The sequence below is a fragment of the Ochlerotatus camptorhynchus genome, unplaced genomic scaffold, assembly GCF_037179485.1.
Source record: "Ochlerotatus camptorhynchus isolate MF236.1 unplaced genomic scaffold, CSIRO-AGI_Acam_v1.1 ptg000392l, whole genome shotgun sequence".
NCBI lineage: Eukaryota > Metazoa > Arthropoda > Insecta > Diptera > Culicidae > Ochlerotatus > Ochlerotatus camptorhynchus.
The window spans coordinates 2,260,437-2,282,088 of record NW_027040879.1 but is presented as its reverse complement, the minus strand read 5'-3'; the positions used below and the strand labels follow the sequence as shown (position 1 = coordinate 2,282,088).

The 21,652-nt window shown below is 39.6% G+C and overlaps 2 protein-coding genes across 7 annotated transcripts in view; one reads left to right on the top strand and one right to left on the bottom strand.

The window, feature by feature from the left end:
- Positions 1-21,652, top strand: part of Pde11 (Phosphodiesterase 11) — a 439,247-nt gene that overhangs the window by 281,121 nt on the left and 136,474 nt on the right. The window lies entirely within an intron of this gene.
- On the bottom strand, positions 14,890-17,970 carry LOC135710581 (general odorant-binding protein 69-like). Its single transcript, XM_065233189.1, has one exon. It carries the CDS (start codon positions 17,121-17,123, stop codon positions 16,194-16,196), a length of 930 nt encoding a protein of 309 aa, XP_065089261.1. The 5' UTR covers positions 17,124-17,970; the 3' UTR covers positions 14,890-16,193.

The window sequence follows — 21,652 nt, the reverse complement described above, 5'->3', positions numbered from 1 at the left end:
CTCTCATAAATTCTATGCCGCCGCCTGTCACCATTTGCAAGAGAGTTCGTGGGTCAATACCAGGTGGGATTCATGGGTGCCCGCGGACCAAATTTTCGCGATTCGGCAGGTTCAGCAGAAATGCCGCGAATACAACGTGCCCACACATCATTTGTTCAAGATCAGCTATGGCAGATTATGCACGAGTACGGATTTCCGGATAAACTGACGCGATTGGTCAAGGTGACGATGGATCGAGTGATGTGCGTTGTTCGAGTATCGGGGACACTCTCGAGTCCCTTTGAATCTCGAAGGGGGTTGCGGCAAGGTGATGGACTTTCGTGCCTGCTATTCAACATCGTGTTAGAAGGTGTGATCAGAAGAGCAGGGATAGACACGATTAGCACGATCTTCAGGAAGTCCATCCAGCTTCTTGCCTTCCCCGATGACATTGACATCATGGCACGGAACTTTGCGACGATGGCGAAAACGTACATCAGATTGAAGGCTGAAACTAGGCGGATTGGACTTGCCATCAACGCATCAAAGACAAAATACATGAAAGGAAGAGGTTCTAGGGAAGACAATGTTAGCCTCCCACCTCGAGTTCAGATTGACGGTGACGAAATCGAGGTGGGCGATGAGTTCGTGTATGTGGACTCACTGGTGACCACCAAAAATGATACCAGCAGAGAAATTCAAAGACGCATTATGGCAGGGAACCGTGCCTGCTTTGGACTCCGGAGGACGCTTCGGTCGAATAAAACGAAATTGACTGTCTACAAGACGCTGATTAGACCGGTGGTCCGCTACGGCCACGAGACCTAGACTATGCTCATGTAGGACCAACGCGCCCTTGGTGTTTTCGAACGGAAGGTGTTACGTACCATCTACGGTGGAGTGCAGATGAACGACGGAACGTGGAGGAGGCGAATGAACCACGAATTGCACCAGCTGCTGGGAGAACCATCCATCGTCCACATTGCAAAAATTGGGCGACTACGGTGGGCTGGGCACGTCGTTAGAATGCCGCACGACGACCCAGTGAAAATTGTTCCAACAGCAACAAGAAGAAGAAGCGAGCAGCGGGCAAGGTGGATCGACCAAGTAGAAGGCGACCTGTGGACCCTTCGCAGACTACGAGGCTGGCGAAGTGTGGCCATAGATCGATTCGAGTGGAGACGACTTCTTCGGACAGCAGAGGACAACAAGGCCTTAGCCTGATTGGTAAGGTAAGTGAGGCTTAAGCAGCTTAGACGAAGGTGGTCAATATAATTTTAAGCAGCCTCATTTTTAAGTCGTTATAAGAACTTGAAAGTTCCGATACCATAATGGAAGAGCATTCTAAGGTGCTTCTGGCGGAACTTGAACTACGTCATCTGAGATATATTAAAGTGAGCGGTTGTCCCGCGTACTGTTGGAGTTTTCAGTGAAGGCTGGCTTACTTGAACACGAAATACAACACCATGATGAATTTCAAATTGGTGTTATCCCGCATGGCATTCCAACACACTTGTAGCACAGTGGGTAGCGTTTGCAGATTCAAATCCAAATACACGGGTTCGAATCCAGGAAATGGCTTGATGAATAAGAATTATGAATTTATTTGAGCCACTGATCATTTAATATTTACTTACATTAAATGTTGTTATATGAGCTATAACGGACCTCTTAAGAAACTTACAAGTTGTTACGAAGTCTTGCAGGAAACTTCTAAGATACTTTAAAGTTGCTAGAAAGTTCCACTGGGAACTTGTTCGGAACTTTGTTGCGACAATGTTTTCAGCCTTCCCTGAAGTTCCTAAGAAGTGTTTAGGGATGCTTTTTGGAACTTTTTTTGAACTTCAGTTGCTAGGAGTACACATCGGAACTTTTTGGAGCCTGAAGTTCCTCGTGTGCTTTCAATAGCTTCTAAAGTTGCCAGAAAGTTGTGTTGGAACTTTATATGCACTTTATGAAAGTGGGTTCTCCGGATAATCTGGATTGACCGATAAAGTGGCCACATTCTAAAAATTGTCATAGAACCTTGCGATTTTTCTTTGTTTTATCATAATTATGAGATCAAAGCGAATTTAATAAATAATTTAAATTTTGGGGTAAAGTGGCCATATCCTGGTTCTCCGGATAATCTGGATTGACGGATAAAGTAGCAACATTATAAAAATTGTTCTTGAACTGTTGTTTGTTCAGAATCACGAGATGAAAGCGTATTGAATATGGAATTTATAGTTTGGGAACAAATGACCATAGCCACTATACCCCAAAATATAGTTTCCATATTCAATACGCTTTGATCTCTTGATTCTGAACAACATAGAAAAACATCACAAGGTACTAGTGCATTTTTTTATAATTTAACCACTTTATCGGTCGTTCCGGATCCACATTTAGGCCAGTGGAGTTTTTCTGAGGGCGTCTATGGTATCTTTACGCCATACATACTTAGTACTATCAATTTTCAGTAACATACGTTAAGTAAAGTGTAAAATTATGTCGATAGATAGTGGCATTTCCTACTTTACCGGGAACTCGGGTTGATCCTGGCCCTTTATCTCGGTACGCATAAGTCTCCGGCCAATGAGACCACCACCAATCGATTCAGCAGAGTGTTTTCCTTTGAGAATATGTATAACATGTTGACTGAAACCGTTTGGCTGCCGAGATCAATTTAGTCGTAGTTTTGTCAATTTTTGCCCAGTGTGCACTGTGACGTGGGGGTTGGGCGAGTGTCTACGGCTCAAAAAAAAATCCATGATTCCGGTTCAACATTTGTATGGAGGATTGTCTACGGTGAAGGTCTAAAACCTCTCAAAATCGGTCTACGTAGCATATGAACTGCCCCTACGGTATCCTAATTCATAAAGAGGATGGTACCTAAAAATGTGTCGTATAGGGACATCTGGTATTTCAAAGAACACAATAAAGTCAGATATGGTAACATTTTTCTGTCGTCAAATAAAAATTCCAGCTTGTCACACACTGTAACTGTAGAAGTGCTCAAAGACCTTGGTTGAGGGTAGGCACAACATTTCAGACCGAACGTAATAAGGGAAGAAAAATGTCTCACAACCATCATTGACACGAACAAAACAAAAAAAAAGATTCAGACCATTATAATTTCTCTTTAGTTGCTTAAGCAATCAAAGCTAGAGGAAGAATTAAGTGCTCAACCACATCAAAGAATGGAACCATGAAAAACGTGCAAGTACGGTCAAAATTATTTCACCAGCATCATTCTGCGCTGCTAGAGCTGAGTAAATAATCTATTCTTATGACTGGTGAGCGAAAAGCAGGAAAATAATTTCCCCCGTCTTTTTCAGTACTGGCCATCGACAATGGTTCCCCCCGACCTTGGTACATTTCTTTTTCCTGTTAGCTTTTCCGCTTCAAACTTTGACCATCATGCAATGGGGAATACCTACATTAGAGACTGCTGCTTGACAGTTCCCACGGATAGTAATAGGGAAAAAACGGTTCATCGACTCCAGGAGATCTTTGCTCTAAATACACTTCAAATGCACCGCATATGAGGGGAGAACAAGAGCGTACAATTTAAACAAGTGGGCACATTTCCAAGAAAGCAATTTTCATCTACAATTTTAGATGGTGTAACATAATTCGACTGCCAACCGAACGTTGCGCCAAATGACAGCTACGGGCCAAGTTTAGTGCTGTTCCATTTGCTTCATGTTCATGTTGGAATTTCAGAGGGCAGTGCAGTGGTGCGGACAATTTACGCCAGTTGGAAATTGAATTTACCGCAACAAGAATGGGTGGATGGCTGGCGGTAGGAAATTACAGTTACCCGTCTGGATATAGGGAAGGATTCTTTACGTTCCTGGACTTTATTTCACTGCATTAATCATCTCCAGAAAATAGCAAACTGAGAGTCTTTTGAATTGTCACCAGCAACTTGTGGCAAACCTCCTCATCTTGGACCAACGTTGTAACAGGGAGCTTGACTGTTGGTTGTACTGGGCGTAGTAGTTGAACTCCCGGAACTGTCTTCACTGCAACAGGTATCACTCCCTAGTAATTGCTTGGCCAATCGCTGCACCAAACTTAGCGTGTCCGTAATGTCCTGAAGACAGTTTCGGAAAATCCTATACAGCTGTTCTTTCTCATCGGCGTGACACGGCAGCATGTTGTAAGTCGCATCAACACACTGCTCCGTTTGTGGGGTCAGAATTTCAGGATTACCGAACTGGATGTAGAGATGTTCTCGCAGCAAACCATTTTGGAACAAGCCTCCTCGGATGAAGATGATCAATAGAAGGTCGGGAAATTTGGGATTGTTCAGAATGTTTCCTCGGCAAAACTGCTTCAGCACTTCGTTGGACACACTTGCAAGGGAAAGCGATGTCAGGACCAGCTGGTCCAGTTCCTTCGGTGAGAGCGGCAAGAATTGATTTTTGTCGTTCAAATTACCATACTGACGATAGTAGCATATGAATGCATTGTAAGCTTGCGTTTCAACGTCGCTACTGCTTTCGGGCCGCAACTGAGACTTGTTGATACATTCTCGGGTTCGATTAAGAAAGCAGGAATCCTCCGGAGTCGGATTGAAGAAATAGTGCATGACCTGCTCCTGCACCCCGGTGGTATCGTTCCAGCAGCGCAAACAGAGGAAAGCACAGCGAACTACTTGCTTCACTTCTCGTTCATTTGGGAAGGAAGTCCGGACTATGCGGTCCAAGGAACAGTTGGATACTTCGTAGTACTCGGCACACTCGGCCAGTGCCGTGGGGAAGCTCTTGTACACTGCATACTGAGGATAGTTTGTGGGGACGTCTCCTGCCGAAACGGTATACAACGTAAGCAGTAAGGTAGCGATAAAAGCTTGCATTGCAACGTTGGAATATGACTGCACTGAAGAGTTGCACTCCCGAACCGGTATATTTAAGCGTGCGGAGAGCAGGAAATGTGATCGCTCGATGTGGAAATAAGAGTCATAATATTTTGGAGCATTATTATGACGCCATGTCTGCGATGGATGTTGGTAAGCAATTCGTGCTGCAACAACCGAAAACCAGTTAGACTATATTTGAATGTAACGTTCTACATGTGGAAAGGTAACGTTTTTTTATTGCTTCCAAGCTGCATTTATTTGTTAGAAAGATGTGTTCTTTGGTGGAAAATGTCACATTTTGATTAGTTTTTTTTCGTCTGACCAATCTTGCACTTGTTATTTATGAGTTAAAAAAGTGGCTCTCAAACTTTTGATGATTGTGACCCACTCTGTGAAATTTCACATATTTGCGACTCATTTATAATTAAATAAGGTAGTGATCGGCTTAATCAGATACTGAAAGCCTAGAAAACGAGTTGTTGGCAATTTGTCAGTGCTGGGTCCTGTAAAAATGTCTAGATAATTCAGATTGTAGCGGAAATGGCTCCAATGTTGACCATGGATCTTAGATTGGGCCCATCGCTAAAAATTTTCTATTTATCAATTTTATCTACATGAACGCGTCATTGGGACGGTACTGATGGATATTTTTGGTCATTATTGAAAATATAGTCGATTGCTGAATTTATGAATGGGCCCAAATTAGTGGCATTTCCCCTATGCTGAACATGTTATTTTTTTGTATTTATAGTCACTTCAACAAAACCGCTAACCGCTACGCTGGCAGGGTGTAGACTACCTGGACAAACCTGAAGAAAAAAACTTGGAAAATCAGGGACTACCAGGGAATTTATGTTTGAACTTGGACAATCAGGGAGCCTCAGGGAAATTTATTCAATTCAGGGAAATATTTCTTTACAACAGAAACTTATTAATCAGTGTTCATTCGGCTGTCGACAGAAGCAGACCACTCTCGATGTGTATTACGCGATCGGCTGTTTACTCGGCAGTAACTATTGTGTGGTCCTCCTCATTGTTCTTCATCAGCAGTTCTTACAGTCGATGTGTCGTCGACTTTGAAAAGCAACCGTTTCGTGATGAATGTGTGAGTACTGACCACGTTTTGCGTCCATTGCACAGTGGTCCAGAATGCAGATTTAGGTGGAATGATATGTTTTGAGCCTGAAATTGAAACATTAGACTAAAAGTCTCTTCTACAAAGTTGTTCCTTATAGTTAGGCCCTCATTTTTATGACAATGAATTCTAGGGTGGTTCCTATTATCATTAAAATCAAAAATCTAACTTTTTTGTTTGAATAAATTAAGGTATACATTCTTCAGCAAAGTTATAGCTGAGCTAATTTCAAGCAACTTTAATGAAAATAACTTTTTTGTATCTCTTAAATTGGCCGATTTAGAGCTATTTTCTTGAATTGAGTTAGGGTGGCTCTTAAAAAAACAGTTTTTTTTGCTCTAGTTTTCTTATTTAGAATTTCTCAGCAAAGGTGTCTTTAGATAACTTTTAGATCTTAAAAAGGCGCACAAAGTTTGTCAATATCTTTCGTCGATCAAGAGTTATTGACGTTTTTATACTAAAAATATGCACTTTTCAAATGTTAATATCTCTGGTTGGGGCAAACAAAAAAAAAGTTTTTTTACGGCATTTGAAAGGGCGTATGTTATTCTCAATAATATGACAAAATTGGAGGTATATTATTTTTTAAACTCGTATAAAATCAATTTGAATTTATGCATATTTTTTACAATATTTGGGTATATCTTTTTTATTAGAAGAGATACATTCAACAAATTCAGCTTTAAAACATTCGTCTTAAAGAGTTTTAAAAGTCTCTATGAGATGACTTTTATGATAAATTTCAAATAAAAAAGTCTTTTTAAGATCTAAAAGTTATCTAAAGACACCTTTGCTGAGAAATTCTAAATAAGAAAACTAGAGCAAAAAAACTGTTTTTTTAAGAGCCACCCTAACTCAATTCAAGAAAATAGCTCTAAATCGGCCAATTTAAGAGATACAAAAAAGTTATTTTCATTAAAGTTGCTTGAAATTAGCTCAGCTATAACTTTGCTGAAGAATGTATACCTTAATTTATTCAAACAAAAGAGTTAGATTTTTGATTTTAATGATAATAGGAACCACCCTAGAATTCAGTGTCATAAAAATGAGGGCCTAACTATAAGGAACAACTTTGTAGAAGAGACTTTTAGTCTAATGTTTCAATTTCAGGCTCAAAACATATCATTCCACCTAAATCTGCATTCTGGACCACTGTGCATAGCTGCAATGGAAGCGCTCTGAACCTCGTTGGCGAATCTGCCATAGAATGAAACCACTGGAAGCGGCTCCCGTTCTGGTGGAAGAGGCTTATTGGACAGCGGAAGATAAAATGTTTATTATGTTGTATCTTTTGACTATAGTTTTAAGATGTATTTTATACTGAACAAGAATCCTCGGCTCAGTAAAGTTCATTCGGTTGAGCCTTATCAAATAAATTAAGGGGGTAGTACACTTTGAACGTCCAAAAAGTAAGGCATTTTCGTTAATTTGTTGCACCAGGTCGCATGGAAGTCGGAAAACGGCGTGGGAAAATACTCCTTTCCATGTGATCCTGGAACTTAAATCGAACAAAAATCCTGATTAGAAATGAAATTTGGGTTAGAAATACGTATTCCGATTTTTTTAAATTAATTTTTTCAAGAGTTGTAGGAAAAAAAAAGTCCATTTTTTCACCCTAAAAATGCTTACGTATTTCTAAGCAGAATTTAATTCTGAACAAGAAAACCTAGGCGATATCCAAATTTGATGATAACTGGTTACGCCAGTTTGAAAAACCCCGTTTCGAGATAAACGCGTTAAAAGATAAAATTGCTCTCTCAGCGCGCCGGTACATGTTTTAGGAAATCGCTTCGTAAAGCGGTAAGGAATATAAAGTATACATCCCAAGAAACATTTTAAGCCAAAAAAAATGCATTTTTTTTGAAAAATCAAAGTGTACTCCCCTCTTAATAAACAAAAAAAAAAAAAAGAAACTGATTAATAAGTATGATTTACTTCCCTAGTTTCAAACAATTTAATTAATCAGTGTCGATTAAGGATGGTGTTTAATTTAAAATTTCAAATTTTAAATAGAGTTGCAAACTTGTGGTTGTGCTTGCTGATGGATTGCTTCCAGTCGAGCCAAATTTACTCAAATTAAAGGGTATTTCAATGATTATCTATTATTATTTCAGTTCCCACTAAATGTTTTAACATTCCTGAGTTGAACTGAGATAAAAATCCATTACCTTAGACGCTAGACGCTGTTAGTTGTTGCAACATTTATGCTGGTAATGGGTATGTGTTTCTCTTAATAGATGTTACAACTAATTGCAAAATTTAGCCTTCGAGTAGATTGGTGAGTCTGCTCGATCCAGTTGTGTTCAACACAAATCAATCCCTTGAGCGTATTGGAGCGCCTTTGATGGTAAATGCAAGAATGGTAAAGAGTTAAGCTGGGCTTAGACAAGGCTAGTCATTGATCAACTCAGTTGAATTCAATTGGCTTGAAGTGTTGAACCTGGTTCAACTTATTTCAATTCGAGTGAGTTCATTAAAAAAAGTTTTATGGCATGGTTTCCATTGAGTTGATCAATTGCCTTGTCGGCTTTAAGAGAAGACATTTATGATTGAAGAATAATTCAAATATACGTAAACAAGCGGTGCCTTGACAGCATAGAGTGGCTTTATTGAGTATTCTATGTCTTCATTGAAATCCTGGTTAACTCGTAAAATTAGCTACTCAATGAAGTTTTAGTATTGTAAAGTTGCTGCTATTGCAAGTAAGATGGAATCAAATGACACAATTTTGGAGGTGAAAGCGCTGTTTTACAATTTCCCACTGGAGGCAAAACAAATATAACGGGATTAAAAACAAGTGTTTCGTATGTAAAATGCAGAGTGACCAGTGTACCGCGGAAACCGGATAAAAGCTGGGAAATTGAAGTCACCGGGAAAAAACCGAAAGATGACTAATCTGAAAAAAAAAATATAAATACCTTGTCATCTTTTCGAAAACATACAGATTTCAAAACCCTTAGACTGACCTAAATTTTCAGAATACAGTCACTTTGAAGAGTATTAAAGGAATGTAGATTTATTTTTTCAATACAAATTCGAGCAGGGATTAGAATTAATTCTAGAGAAAACACCAAGGTATTCAAGACAATATTTTCTATGGAGCTTAAGTAAAATGTCTAAGAGAGTTTTTACTAGACCTCCCAAGAGTAAAGAGGATTCTATGAGTTGTGAAGAATATCAAGGGAATTGAATGTTGGGAGTAAAATTCCAAAATTATTCTGCAAATATCGATAAGGAGAAGAATTCCAAGCACATTTCTAATGGGATTTCAAACGAATTTTAACAAGAATTCCATGCAATTTCCAGGTGAATTTAAATCAGAACTCCAAGATAATTCTAAGCAAAATTTGAAGACAATTCTCAGTGGGAAAATTTCCTCTGCCAATGGTATTGGCAGGGAAGGGAGATTACAAGTTTTGCTCATAAAAGCTAATAGGCCCTTTTCAATTGTTGGTCGAGAATCTGATGTGAATGGCATGGGATCTCTACGGAGAATTTCAAGCAAATCTTTAAAAAAAATGGAAGCTTCTGTGCATTTTTAGAAAGAGTTTAAAATTCGAAGAGAATCTAAGGATGAATTTTAAAAACTTTTTTGAGTTTTCTACTTACAATTTTTGTATAGACATATGAAAACATTTTCAAAGGACTTCCAGTGAGAATTTCAAATTTGTTTTAGAAGAATTCTGGACAGAACTATTAATCAAATAAAAGCCTGTAAAGTTTTGAGCGAAGACTTTGAACGTGACTGTCTTAAAAATGACTCACTGAACCTTCTGCTCAATCGCATTCAGTTGTATGCTTAATTCAAATGTATATCGTTAGGCCGGGAAAATTTCCAAAAACGGGAAAAAACGGGAAATTGCTAATCCAGATTTACTGGTCACCATGAAGATGGAGGAGATCTGGATGAATTTCAACCCCTGGGTTGAGTTCGGAAGCAATCAGAAAATAATTTCTAATGGTGAGAAAATTGCCATGCGAAGGAACTCTTCTCGTATCAGTGAGTAAATCGAGGTAGGAAACCTTTGATGACCTTGATGAAAACTTTAAGCGATCAAGCAAGCCTTTTTGTATATTTATATTTTAGATAGTTGCAGTGCTGGGTTAGCTGATGGGGTTGTGTTGCCAAAATCGGGTGGACACTGCACATGGAATTTTTTTGAAATTTTTTGGAAAATCTGGGAATATCATGGAGTTTTGTTTTCTTCATTGAGTCGACAGCCGACCTTCGAGAGGTCCGGACCATCTTTCATTCCTTTATTTAACGTCGGTCTCTGTTCCGCAATCTAGTGCCGACGGACATCGATTGCCATCCATTGACGGCAATCGAATGTGCAGGAAGGTAGCTTCCACACCTGCATAGGATATCGCACATATTCAAACACACATGGGCCGGGACCAACGGCTTTACTTCCCTTCCGAAGGAAGACGTGACCAGAGATTTTTATGCCTCAGAAAAATCCTACCGACCTCGGCTGGGATTGAACCCAGACCCATTACAGGCACCGGCTCCTGACTATCCGTAAAACTGATTAATTCATAAAGAAGATCCAAGAGTTCCGCGGATGTTCTGATGCTTCATGTATGAATTACCATCTAGGACCAACAAGTGCAATCAGGTAGCCACGGAGTGGTCCTCCAGAAGATCTGGAACATCCACAAAAGTAGTCAATTCGCATAACAGATCCTAGAGATGCGATCTTTTTCTAAATCAGTTGTTGTGAAGCTTAATGAATGAATTTTGATCATACGTGGACAATGAAACGTACGTAAAAGTGATTCGAGATCCTTCTTTTCTTCTTCCTCCTCGCATATCAAGTTTATTGCTTATCACATATTAACTTATTGCATGCTCTTAGCGCAGGGGCCTCATAGCCTAGTCAGTGTATTACCGAGGCAGCGGATGCGATTCCCTGTCCCGTCGAGGGAATCTTTCTGGTTGGATTTTTATAGGCTTTTCTGGGCATAAAGTATCATTGTGCTTGCCACACAATATACAAATTCATGCATTGGTATTGGCATTGAAAGCTCTCAATTAATAACTGTGGAAGTGCATTTAGTTGAACACTAAGTTTAGAGCACGCAATAAGCTAATATGCGCTAAGCAATAAACTTGAAATGCATATATGAAAAAGAAGAATGCTCTTAGTGTTCTAGATGCACTTCTTCATTATTAATTGAGAGTTTTTGATGCCTGTACCATTTTTACATTAGTATAATTGTGTGGCAAGTAAAATCATACTCTATGCACAGGGAAGTCGAGATATTTTCCAACCCTAAAATTCCTAGACCGGACCGGGAATCTAACTTAGCCACCTCCAGCATGGATTTGCTTCGTAGCCGCGCTTTTACCGACTGAGCTAAGGGAGGCCCCCAAAAATCCTTGCTCTTCACGATTTGTTTGAAATCACATATTGTGAAGCTACATGATTGAACCCTAGTCTAATGCTATCTTCGCACTACAGAGCCATAACATATTAGAAGGCTATCTAGATGAGGTTTTTCTTATTGATAATTATTATAACACCCTTGCAATATGTTATTACTTTGAAGTCTGAACAAGGCATAAGTTTTGCGGAAGATCCAATACATTTGAAAAAATGGCAAATTCGTAAAAACTGATCCAAATGCTCCATGGGTTTTTTGATAAGATTTGAAAAGGAGATTTTTAATTAATTTTGAAGTGGTGACCTACATACTAAGTCTAAGCAGTTGCCGAGATATTCACATTGGCAAGAGATAAGTTTTCTGGAGATCTTGACAATCTTTAAATATGTGGTTGTCAAAATTCTAAATACTCATCTGAAGGTCTCTAGACGTCTTAAAAAAATTCTGATCATTTTAAAAGATCTCGCAATTTTCTTGAACATAATGGAACTACTCTGATCTTCGCAGAAGTTGCTGTAATTATTTGCAGATCCCTAAACTGCCATGAAAATCATGGAACACCATTTAAATGTTCTCACATATTCGTTATGCTTTTGTAGTTCCCCTTACGTTTACTTATTTAAAATGACAGTCCGGTACTTTGATAAAGTTTCGGAAATTCCCTGAGTTTCTCGAAACTTCCTTTAACCTTTAAATTTCTTTGAATTTACCGAAATATTTATGAAGTTTTCTTAAGTTCTATGGAGCTCTCTGAACTTCCCTCGGATCCCTGAAATTTTCAGATCTTCTTAAGAGCTCTCGAGGCTTTTATGAAGTTTATGGATTTCACCTGAATTTATCGGACTTACTCTTACAGATCTTCAAGCTTCCCTGAAAGCCTGGCCTTCCTTGAAGTTCTCGGAACTGCACTGTTTAGGCCTAGCTTCTTTGAGATACTTGGATCTTCTTTACAAAGTCAGTTTTGGCATCATTCATTTAATTTATTTCGCCTTTATATCCGAATGCGCGAACCTTGGCCTTAACCCTAGCCATAAGGTTCTGCACGACCTCAGAATCGACAGTTTTTTTTCATATTCACCCATGCTTTCTTCATTTCTTCTACATTCTTCACCACTTTAGGTCGTTTTTGGAGGTGCTCCTTCATAATGGCCCAGTATTTTTCTATTGGGCGCAGTTCCGGAGTGTTTGGGGGGTTCAGATATTTCGGCACGAAATCGACATCAGTCGCCTTATACCAGTCTAGCACGTCCTTCGTGTAGTGGCATGATGCCAAATCCGGCCAGAAGATCGTCGGACCGTCGTGAGCCTTCAGGAGTGAGAAGCTGATTTCGGAGACACTCTTCCAAATACACTTGTCCATTTATGGTGCTTGCGGCAACGAAAGGTGTACTCCGCTTTCCGCAAGTACAAATCGCTTGCCAAATTAGGACTTCTTGACAAACTTCGTGTCATCTTCTGTGTCCGGAGGTTCTCGGGAACATAACACTTATGCTTGGCAGTCACATACAGGTTTCCTGGAATTTGTTTGAAGTCCGCCTTCACATATGTCTCGTCATCCATTACGCAGCAGTGTGGTTTCGTTAAATTCTGGTTGTACAACTTCCGGGCACGGCTTTTTGCGACCGTATTCTGTTTCTCGTCGCGGTTTGGGAACTTATGAACCTCAAACGTACGTAGTCCAGCTCGAGTTTCGGTATTATGCACGAAAGTCTTGCTCACATGCAACTTTTTAGTCACATCTCGAACTGAGGCGTTCGGTTTCCGTTTAAAGGCCCCAATCACGCATGTGATGTGATGTGATCGTTCTCGTTGACCTGACTGCGTTTTTTCCGGATCTTCTCTTCTGATCAACAGTCAGACGTTCTTCGAACCGTGTTATGATACCAGACACCGTGGAATTCACGATTCCAAACTTTTTCCGATGGCACTATGCGATAGATCCTTGTTCTCAAAGTACACGTGCAAAACTTTTTCGCGCACGCACTGTTCTTTCGTCGCTATTTTGAAAACTTTTGCGCACCTGATGAAATCAACTCACAGAGAACAATTCACATTAAACTAAGTCCACAACAAACAAATTTCAATTAATTCTACCCAACGGATAAAAAGTTAGAGCAATTTGAGTGTGTGCGAATTTTAAACAGTACACGTACGGTACGGTAAAGTTCTCAGGATCCCTAAATTTATCAGACTTTCTTTAATGTTCCTGAATATTTCCTAAAACTATTGGAACCACTTTTAAATTCCTGAAGCTTTCCTGAAACACAAACATTTTGAAAAGTTTTCGGAACTTCCCTTATGTTCCCGGAGTCTGCTTAGTAAACTGCACTGAAATTCTTAGTATTTATTTTCATTCCTCAGCCTCTCCTGGAGATGTCTAATGTTTCCTGAGGTTCACGGAACTAACTAATGTTCTCGCTGTTCTTCTGATGACGTTCCTGGAATTGTCCAGAAATCAATGGAGCTGCCCAGCAACTTTTTGAACTTCCCTGAATTACCGTGAAGTTCTTAAAACTTCTGTGTGCCTTTATTATTTGTTTACGTTTATTAAATTTTCCAGCAATTTTTTGGACTCTCATTATATTTTTGGAACTACTTGATTAAAACAGCAAAAAAGGTTATCTTCCATTTAATTCCAATTAATTAATTTTGGTATCCATGACAGATACGTATTTCGACTACAATTTGCAGTCTTTATCAGTGTCATTCCCACTAAAAAACTTATCAAATTCTTGACTCTTATACCTAGGGGATGAGCACTTAAGGGGGATAGATTTTGATAAATTCTTTAGTGGGAATGACACTGATAAAGACTGCACATTGTAGTCGAAATACGTATCTGTCATTTTGAGAATTTACCTGAATTTCACGTAACTTACCTATAAATCTTTAAACTTAACTGAAGTTTTGGCAACTATTGTTAATTTATTGTAATTTTCCTGGATTTAATGGAACTGCTCTAATGCTCTTTGATCTTCACTGCAATAAGTTTTCCTGAAATTTTATGAGATTATCCTGAAGCTGTCAAAACTTACTCTTAGCGATCTTCTAACTTCCTCAAAGCTCTAGCAATCAGATCTTATTAAAGGTTCCAACATTTTTTTCTGATATTAATGGATCTACCGTATTAAACCCGACCAAATTGATACACTCACTGGCTTAATTATGGATTATATTATGTTTTCTCGTGTAATTTACTCATTTTTTCTAAAGTTTGATTATATTTATCACAAGAGATGGAGCCGTATTTACCTAAAGGTTCCTATTGAAAACCATAAATTACATAATTAATTTGGAGGTGAACTATCTTCATAGATGCGCTTGATCATTCATGAGGTGGCCAAAATAATGTCTATTGAGCACTGATCAGTTCTTTGTTAAATGTTTGAGTAAATTTGTTTTTAAAAGATTTATCATCAACAAATTTGGCGAGAGTGGAATTACGCCCGGAGATTTTTTCGGTCTTCTTTTTGTTCAATTGTATATATTCCAAATGAATCGGGAGTGACTAGATACTTCAGAATCAGTTCGTTTTGCATATTAAAACAATATAATTCGTAGTTTTGGTGTAAGCCGTAACAACCAGATGCATCATAGAGTTGAAAATTGGAAATACGCCATGTAAAAGGAACCGGTTTTGATAATTTTCAATGATGTTTTCTTCTACTTCTTCGCGTTTATTCGAGTAAATTGTGAATTTTTCTCTCGTTTTGTTGCAAAATATGGTTTGTAACATTTTGGTTCTTCCGCCCCTTACAATTTTTTTTGCTGGTTTCAGATCCCAAATTATTCATGCAGCATGACAAAAAGTACCATATAAGGCAACAGAGTTCTAAAATCTTTTAAACGAATTGACCACTTTTACAAATATTCCAGATCTTCAGAAGGACCGTTCCGTGACCAGCGGAGTGCACATGTTGGTCTTAAATCCAAATTAATTCATGTAGCTTCACAACAAGCGATTTAATAACGGTGCTCTAGAATCATTTTTACGAATTGAACACTTTTACGGATATTGCGGATCTTCCAGAGAACCATTCTATGACCATCAGTGTATACATTCTGGTCCCAGCTTCAAATACATTCATGTAGCATCACAACAAGTGAGTTTAAAAAAAAAATCGTTGGGCTATAGGATCTTTTTCACGAATTGACAACCTTTGCGGATGTTTTGGATCTTCCGGAGGACAGTTTCTTAAGCCACTTGGTCTTTAGTTGGATCTTAACCTACAATATTCAGTCTTCATGGCTAGGTATTGTGGAAAAAAAATAATCACGAATCTCTGCGATCATTTTGCCATCACACCTCGCAATTTTAAGAGCACACAACTCAAGATCTACGAGGTTCAAACATCTGCAAATTTCAGACATTGCTTGCTTCTCCGCACCAAACAACAAGTACATAGTAGTTTCAGCTACGTGCATTCACAGAAACCTTATTATTTTTACATGTGAAATTGCGAAGTGTAACACGAAAAAGTACGCTAAAGGGAATCACCAACAACGCCAATCGTTAAAATTGGTAGCGTTCAGAGGGCGTATTTTGCCCGCTTTGTCATTTTACCCCCATTTCCCTTTTAATAAAACAGAATGCTAAAAAATAAGAAAAAAAAAAATATTAAAAATAGCCCCTTTACTTTCAAAATGACATTGTCAAGTTGCGTGAATTTCGGCAACCCACGACCTATGGATTGAGATGCGCTGATCTAGACACATCCACATTTATACTTCACCTTCCAAAGCAACCTGTTTTGCACATTTCACCTTTATTTCGATAAAGTCAATTAAAACAACATACGGACACGATTTACGTATAAGAGTTCCCGACTCAATCGCTGGATACTAGTTCTTCAAATTGTAGCACGGTTGAGCCGTACTGGGAGGCGCAGGAGTCGTTGTGGTGGTCGTCGTCGTAGTCGTAGTAGTGGTCGGTGGTTCCGGACACGGTGGTGGTGGAACGGTCAGCACTGCGGTGGCGACACTCTGGATCAGGTCCAGCCAAGGAGTGATTTTTTGCAGACAGTTTTTAAAGATGGCCAACACCAGATCCTTCTGCCTTTTTCCGTCCCATGCAGCTTTCGCTGCATCGATGCACTGCTGTGTTTCTGGAGTCAACAGCTCCGGGTTGCCGAACTGGGTGTATAGAATATCCAGTCGGATCCCCTGTTCGGGACTGTAGAAGTAACCGCGTACAAAGAGCACGTAGATAAGTTCAGTAATGTGTTGTTGATCCAAAATGAGTCCATTGCTGAAGTTGATCAGTTCATTTTGGGGAACGTTCACGATAGCGAAAGAATCCCGGACAAGTTGTTGCTGTTCCAGTTCGGAGTAGGCAATGAATTGCTCACTTTGGTTCAAATTCCCGTACTGGCGGTAATAGCATTGGAAGGCATTGTAGGCAAGCGTTTGGTTGTCACTGCATGGCGTTCGGGAGTCTGCAATGCAATCACGGGTTCGATCGGCGTAGCACGTGTCCTCGGGAGCAGGGTTAAAGAAATTACCCATTACACTTTCGACGACCCCTGATTCATCCCGCCAAGCAGCTATGTTGATACAGGCACAGTGCATCAGTTTTTGGTTTTCGGGATCGTTTGGGTATGCGTTGACAATGTATTCCTCGACGGTGCAGTTGGGTACTTCATAGTATACGGCACACTCCCGGTAAGCAGTGTCGAAGCTCTTGAATAAGGCGTAGTGAGTAAATGTGCCTGTGACGTACGATGTCGATATGGCACACAGAGTGAGGGCTAGGATGGTTGCGAAGGTTCGCATGATGACGACACTCGACTACTGTGCAGGTTCTGTTCGGGGGAAAGGTGAATACGGGAACTGAGTGAGTGCCGATGCGGGAGACCGTATTTAAACCTTGCTAAAGACAATAGAAAATAAGACAAACGAGTGGAACGTGCGATAGGCGCACTGTTGCGTTCGGATGGCAAACATTTTCGGTCATGTTTGGAGAATGAATGTGGTTCTAGTAAAAACAGTTGCGTTGTGTAATCTGAGGTGCAGTGAAACTTTATTAAAATTTTAAGAAAGTGCTACTTCAAAATTAACTAACTGAGCCAGCGCTGTTCAGTTGACGCAACAATTCCAAGGTCAGCAGTGTAGAGTGTTGAAGCTCATCAAGCTTGTTGACATTTAATTAGAAAGCTGCCCAGAATTTTGTCTCTTCCCCGACGAAGCTTACGTCATTTCCCAACTCAGGATTAGTGACCCATTAATGCAGCATCATTTTTCAATTTCGATCAAGGAAGGGCCGGAAATCAGAACGCTGCGATGCGAAGATACGACCGCAATATAACTGAGAGGAAAGTTGGTCTCTTTCCCCTTGGTCGACTTCTGCCTGTCAAAAAAGGCGTCAATCTTGATCAATCAACGCCCGGTTGGGTGGCTCGAAAGATGACTAAAGATTTTGCTCCGTTTTTTTTTTTCTGAAGAAGATAATTCTCAACGAACTGTTTGCTGATTAAATGCTTGCAGCATCACAAATGTTCATTTCTATCCGGCAGACATTTTCGCACACAATTGGCGCCCCCTCAACATCTGATGGATTAGACAACAAATTGGCGCTAATTAGATAAGCTATAGTGGATTGTTGTGATTTACCCAGCGAAATATGGATCATGGACTATAGGATTTATTCTGCTCAGTGCTTGGATACGAAAAGTGAGGTATTTCGATGTCGATTTTTGTGAGTATCCGCTCACGTGCACATGAAATGAATCCTAATGAATCCGAGGATTAGGTGCGCACGCTAATTGCCTTCGTAGCACGTTCTTTGAAGATTATACGTTGTCTAATCGAAAAGCAACAGCTGTAAATTGGTGATGCTGCGCTATGGAAGGCGACATTAATGGTCGACAAATCGCCTATAGTGAATTTTTCTCTATTTATCGTCAGCAGTCGCTCGTTAGCTGGCAACATCAATGGAGTGAAGGGAGCATGGGACGATGGCTACATTCAATTATCCCTAAGGTGTCGAAGTTTGCATGGTTCAAAGGGTTGGACTTGGGTCGAGACTTCATACGCGTGATGTCTCGTCTCATGTCCAATCACTATTGTCTAAACGCTCACTTGTTCCGTGTGGGGTTGGGAGACAGCAATCTCTGTGAATGTGGACAAGGTTACCAGGACGCTGATCACATCCTTTGGTCTTGTGCGGAGTATCGTGGAGTCAGATCACATTTTTATGATTCCCTTCGGGCTCGAGGTAGACAACCTAATGTTCCAGTTCGGGATATTTTGGCTAGACGCGATCTGGAGTTTATGAAACTCATATATGTTTACTTTAAGGATATTAACCTTAGATTGTAAGTTTGATTAACCTTGTGTTTAGTTTGTATTTTGTAAATGTGGGGTTTTTTTTCAATGTTTGTTTTCAAGATGAATAGAAATAATTTCATGCTTTAGGATTAATTAAATAGTTGTATCGTAAACCATATTTCAAACCTCCTTCTTCCCTTTTCCCATCCAAAAAATTGTAAATCTCTACTAACCTCGAGACAACCGCGAGTACTCGGTCCAGTTCCTTTAACTTTAAATTTAAGACAGTAATAATGTATAACGCAAAGGATAACTCGGCTCTGTAAAGTTTATTCGATTGAGCCTGTACAAATAAAGTAATTATATAAAAAAAAAAAAAAAAAATTGGTGATGCTATATTTAGTTACCAATGCTCTCCTTAGGGGACATGCAAAAATGACGAAGCATTTAAGGGTGAAAGGGGGAGGGGGTCCAAATTTGGTTAAAAAACCTACGTCATTTATGGATGTTCCCTTGTGAGATGAATACTCTGGCTGCTGATTAAAACGTGTATGCTTAGGATCAATGAAAAGTTTACATTGTGAATAATGGTCCGGTTTGATTAAAATTTCATACCTCAATCGAAATATAATATTAAAAACAGTCATCCCTCTAGTTGTATGGGGCTGGATCAAATTACGACCAGTAGTATTTTTTTTTAATAGGGGAAATGGATGTAATGGTGGCCCAAATGCCCCTAATTTGGGTCCATACTTAAATTCAGCAATCGACTAAATTTTCGAAAGCGACCAAAAATATCCATTAGTATCGTCCCAATGACGGCACCGGTAGATTAAATTGATAAACAGCAGATTTTTAGCGATGGGCCCAATCTTAGATCCATAGGCCAACATTAGAGCCATTTCCCCTATTTATAAGGATGTCACTAATCGATTAGTTAATCATATCGTCTGGCCATTTTCCACAGAGGTGGCGCTGTTCCGCTGGTAGGAAGTAATGAAAATCTGCATATATAATTGAGAGAAGCGGGAATAATTCGCTTTCGATGCATATTCAGGTCAAAACAGTGAACGGCAGTCTAAAGAAATAATTCATGGACATTGTCGTTCACTTATTTCCTGGAAATTATTGTTAAACAAGCTACAATTAAATACAAATGATTACATTACGTACATTTTTACCCGTTTTATTACCACTTCCCAAAGAGCCAAACATTCTAATTTTAGAAAGTTGTTTTGTTAACTCGATCAACAAGAGTAATAAAAAAATTAAAACAGAGTGAAGTGTTAAAGGCAGAGTCTTCAACCTGACTTTCACACTTCACACGAGGTTGTGTCTGCTCTTTACTTAGTGTTCTTTGATTTCTTGCTCAGTTAATAATTGAAAGCTTTCAATGCTAACCTATCCAAGAATCAGTTCTCCCTGCCCACGCAAGTCTAGGATGGCGCCGAAGCTACAATGTTTAGATATTCATCATGGGGCTATTCCATCCTCTGTCAGAAAAAACGTTATAAATGCCCACTTGGTGGCATTCGGTTTTTTTTTCTCTTTTCGATCTGACTAAAACTCGACCATTTTCGATTCCATCCAAAAGATTAGCTCCACCAAACGGTTACAAAAACCTCGTCTTCTTTATGGTAGGGCGGTTCACCTCCAGGGCTGGACTAGACGAACCGTTTTGCGAGATTAGTGTGTGATATATTAATGTTAATGGCAGAAGTAATGGAGTCAAAGCTTTGTGTCACTTGGACAGGGACGAGTTGGGGTACCAACTGAACTTGAGTTGCCGTTCACTTGACGCGTGAAAGGAAATATAAAAGTGAAGAAACATTTTTGACAAAACTTTCGCTTACATTTTATGATCCCAAGCTTCTCAGGGGAGGTGAACTGTGGGTGGGCATTGAATCGTTTTATTTGATGGCTTATTGCTTCAGGGACTTTTATATGGTATTGTTATTGAGTAGGGAAAATGTGTTCGATTGAACCCGATTCTTGGAGCCGATATAGTCTAGACCAACAATTGCAGTAGGCGGAACAACCAAACGTAAAAAATGGATTTAAATGCAAATTTCTCGAAAATTAATCGGCAATCTAATACCAGCATCTCAAAAAGCAAACTCCCTTTATCTAATGGCATTGTTAGTGTGCGTAGATGTGTTAAGATTCTCGAGAAATTTGCGTTTAAAGTCATTGTTTAAGTTTGGTTGTTCCGCCTATTTCAATTGTTGGTCAAGTAGTCATTTAACGAGTACCTCGTGGTGCGAATGCGTAACGATCGATTCCGCTTCCAAGCCATGAAAGGGTGCGAACAATTATTATCACATCTCACGAGCATTATCCGTGAACACGTTGCAGGTCAAACTTAGAATAAAATGTAGTACTTGTTTTAAAAAATTACCGCCCATCAAAGAAATTTCACCGTACATTGTTATCTATTTGCAAATCGTTACCCGCACAGCAGCTTCCCAACTTCAGCAGTATCTTCAGTGTCAGCCAGCGTGAGTAATTACCTTTCTGTAGCAACCTGTTAAGAGTCATAAAACTTTCCGCAAGCACACCGAAACCAGCAGTTCAGCTTTTCCGCCTTCTTCACGCAGGGTACTTATTCTTCACTTTCTACTTTACAACCCGCATTCCGTCATATTTGCCACGGTGCGCGGTAGTGACGGACAGGATGCGGTGGTGCACACTTTACAGGCGGATGGAAACTTTATGCTTTTCGCGCCATTTCCTTTCCCTGTTTGGAAAGCACCGAGTACACAGGTGGAAAGCAAAATATGTTCTGTACTGGGTGATGCGGAGTGGTTTTTGCTTCAATGTTGGTAGCGCTGAAATAATCGATTCATCACCATTTTTAGTTTACATGCGTAAACTCAGGAAACAGAAGGTAGAATCATAATGAACATTTTTTTGATGAACATGTTTATAGTGAGGCTTAAATTCCTACTGCATCCGTTTATAAATCACGAGTGAATTCTCATATAGTCGTAACTGCTTTTGTAAAAAAAAAAAAAAAACATTGAGGTACGGTAAAC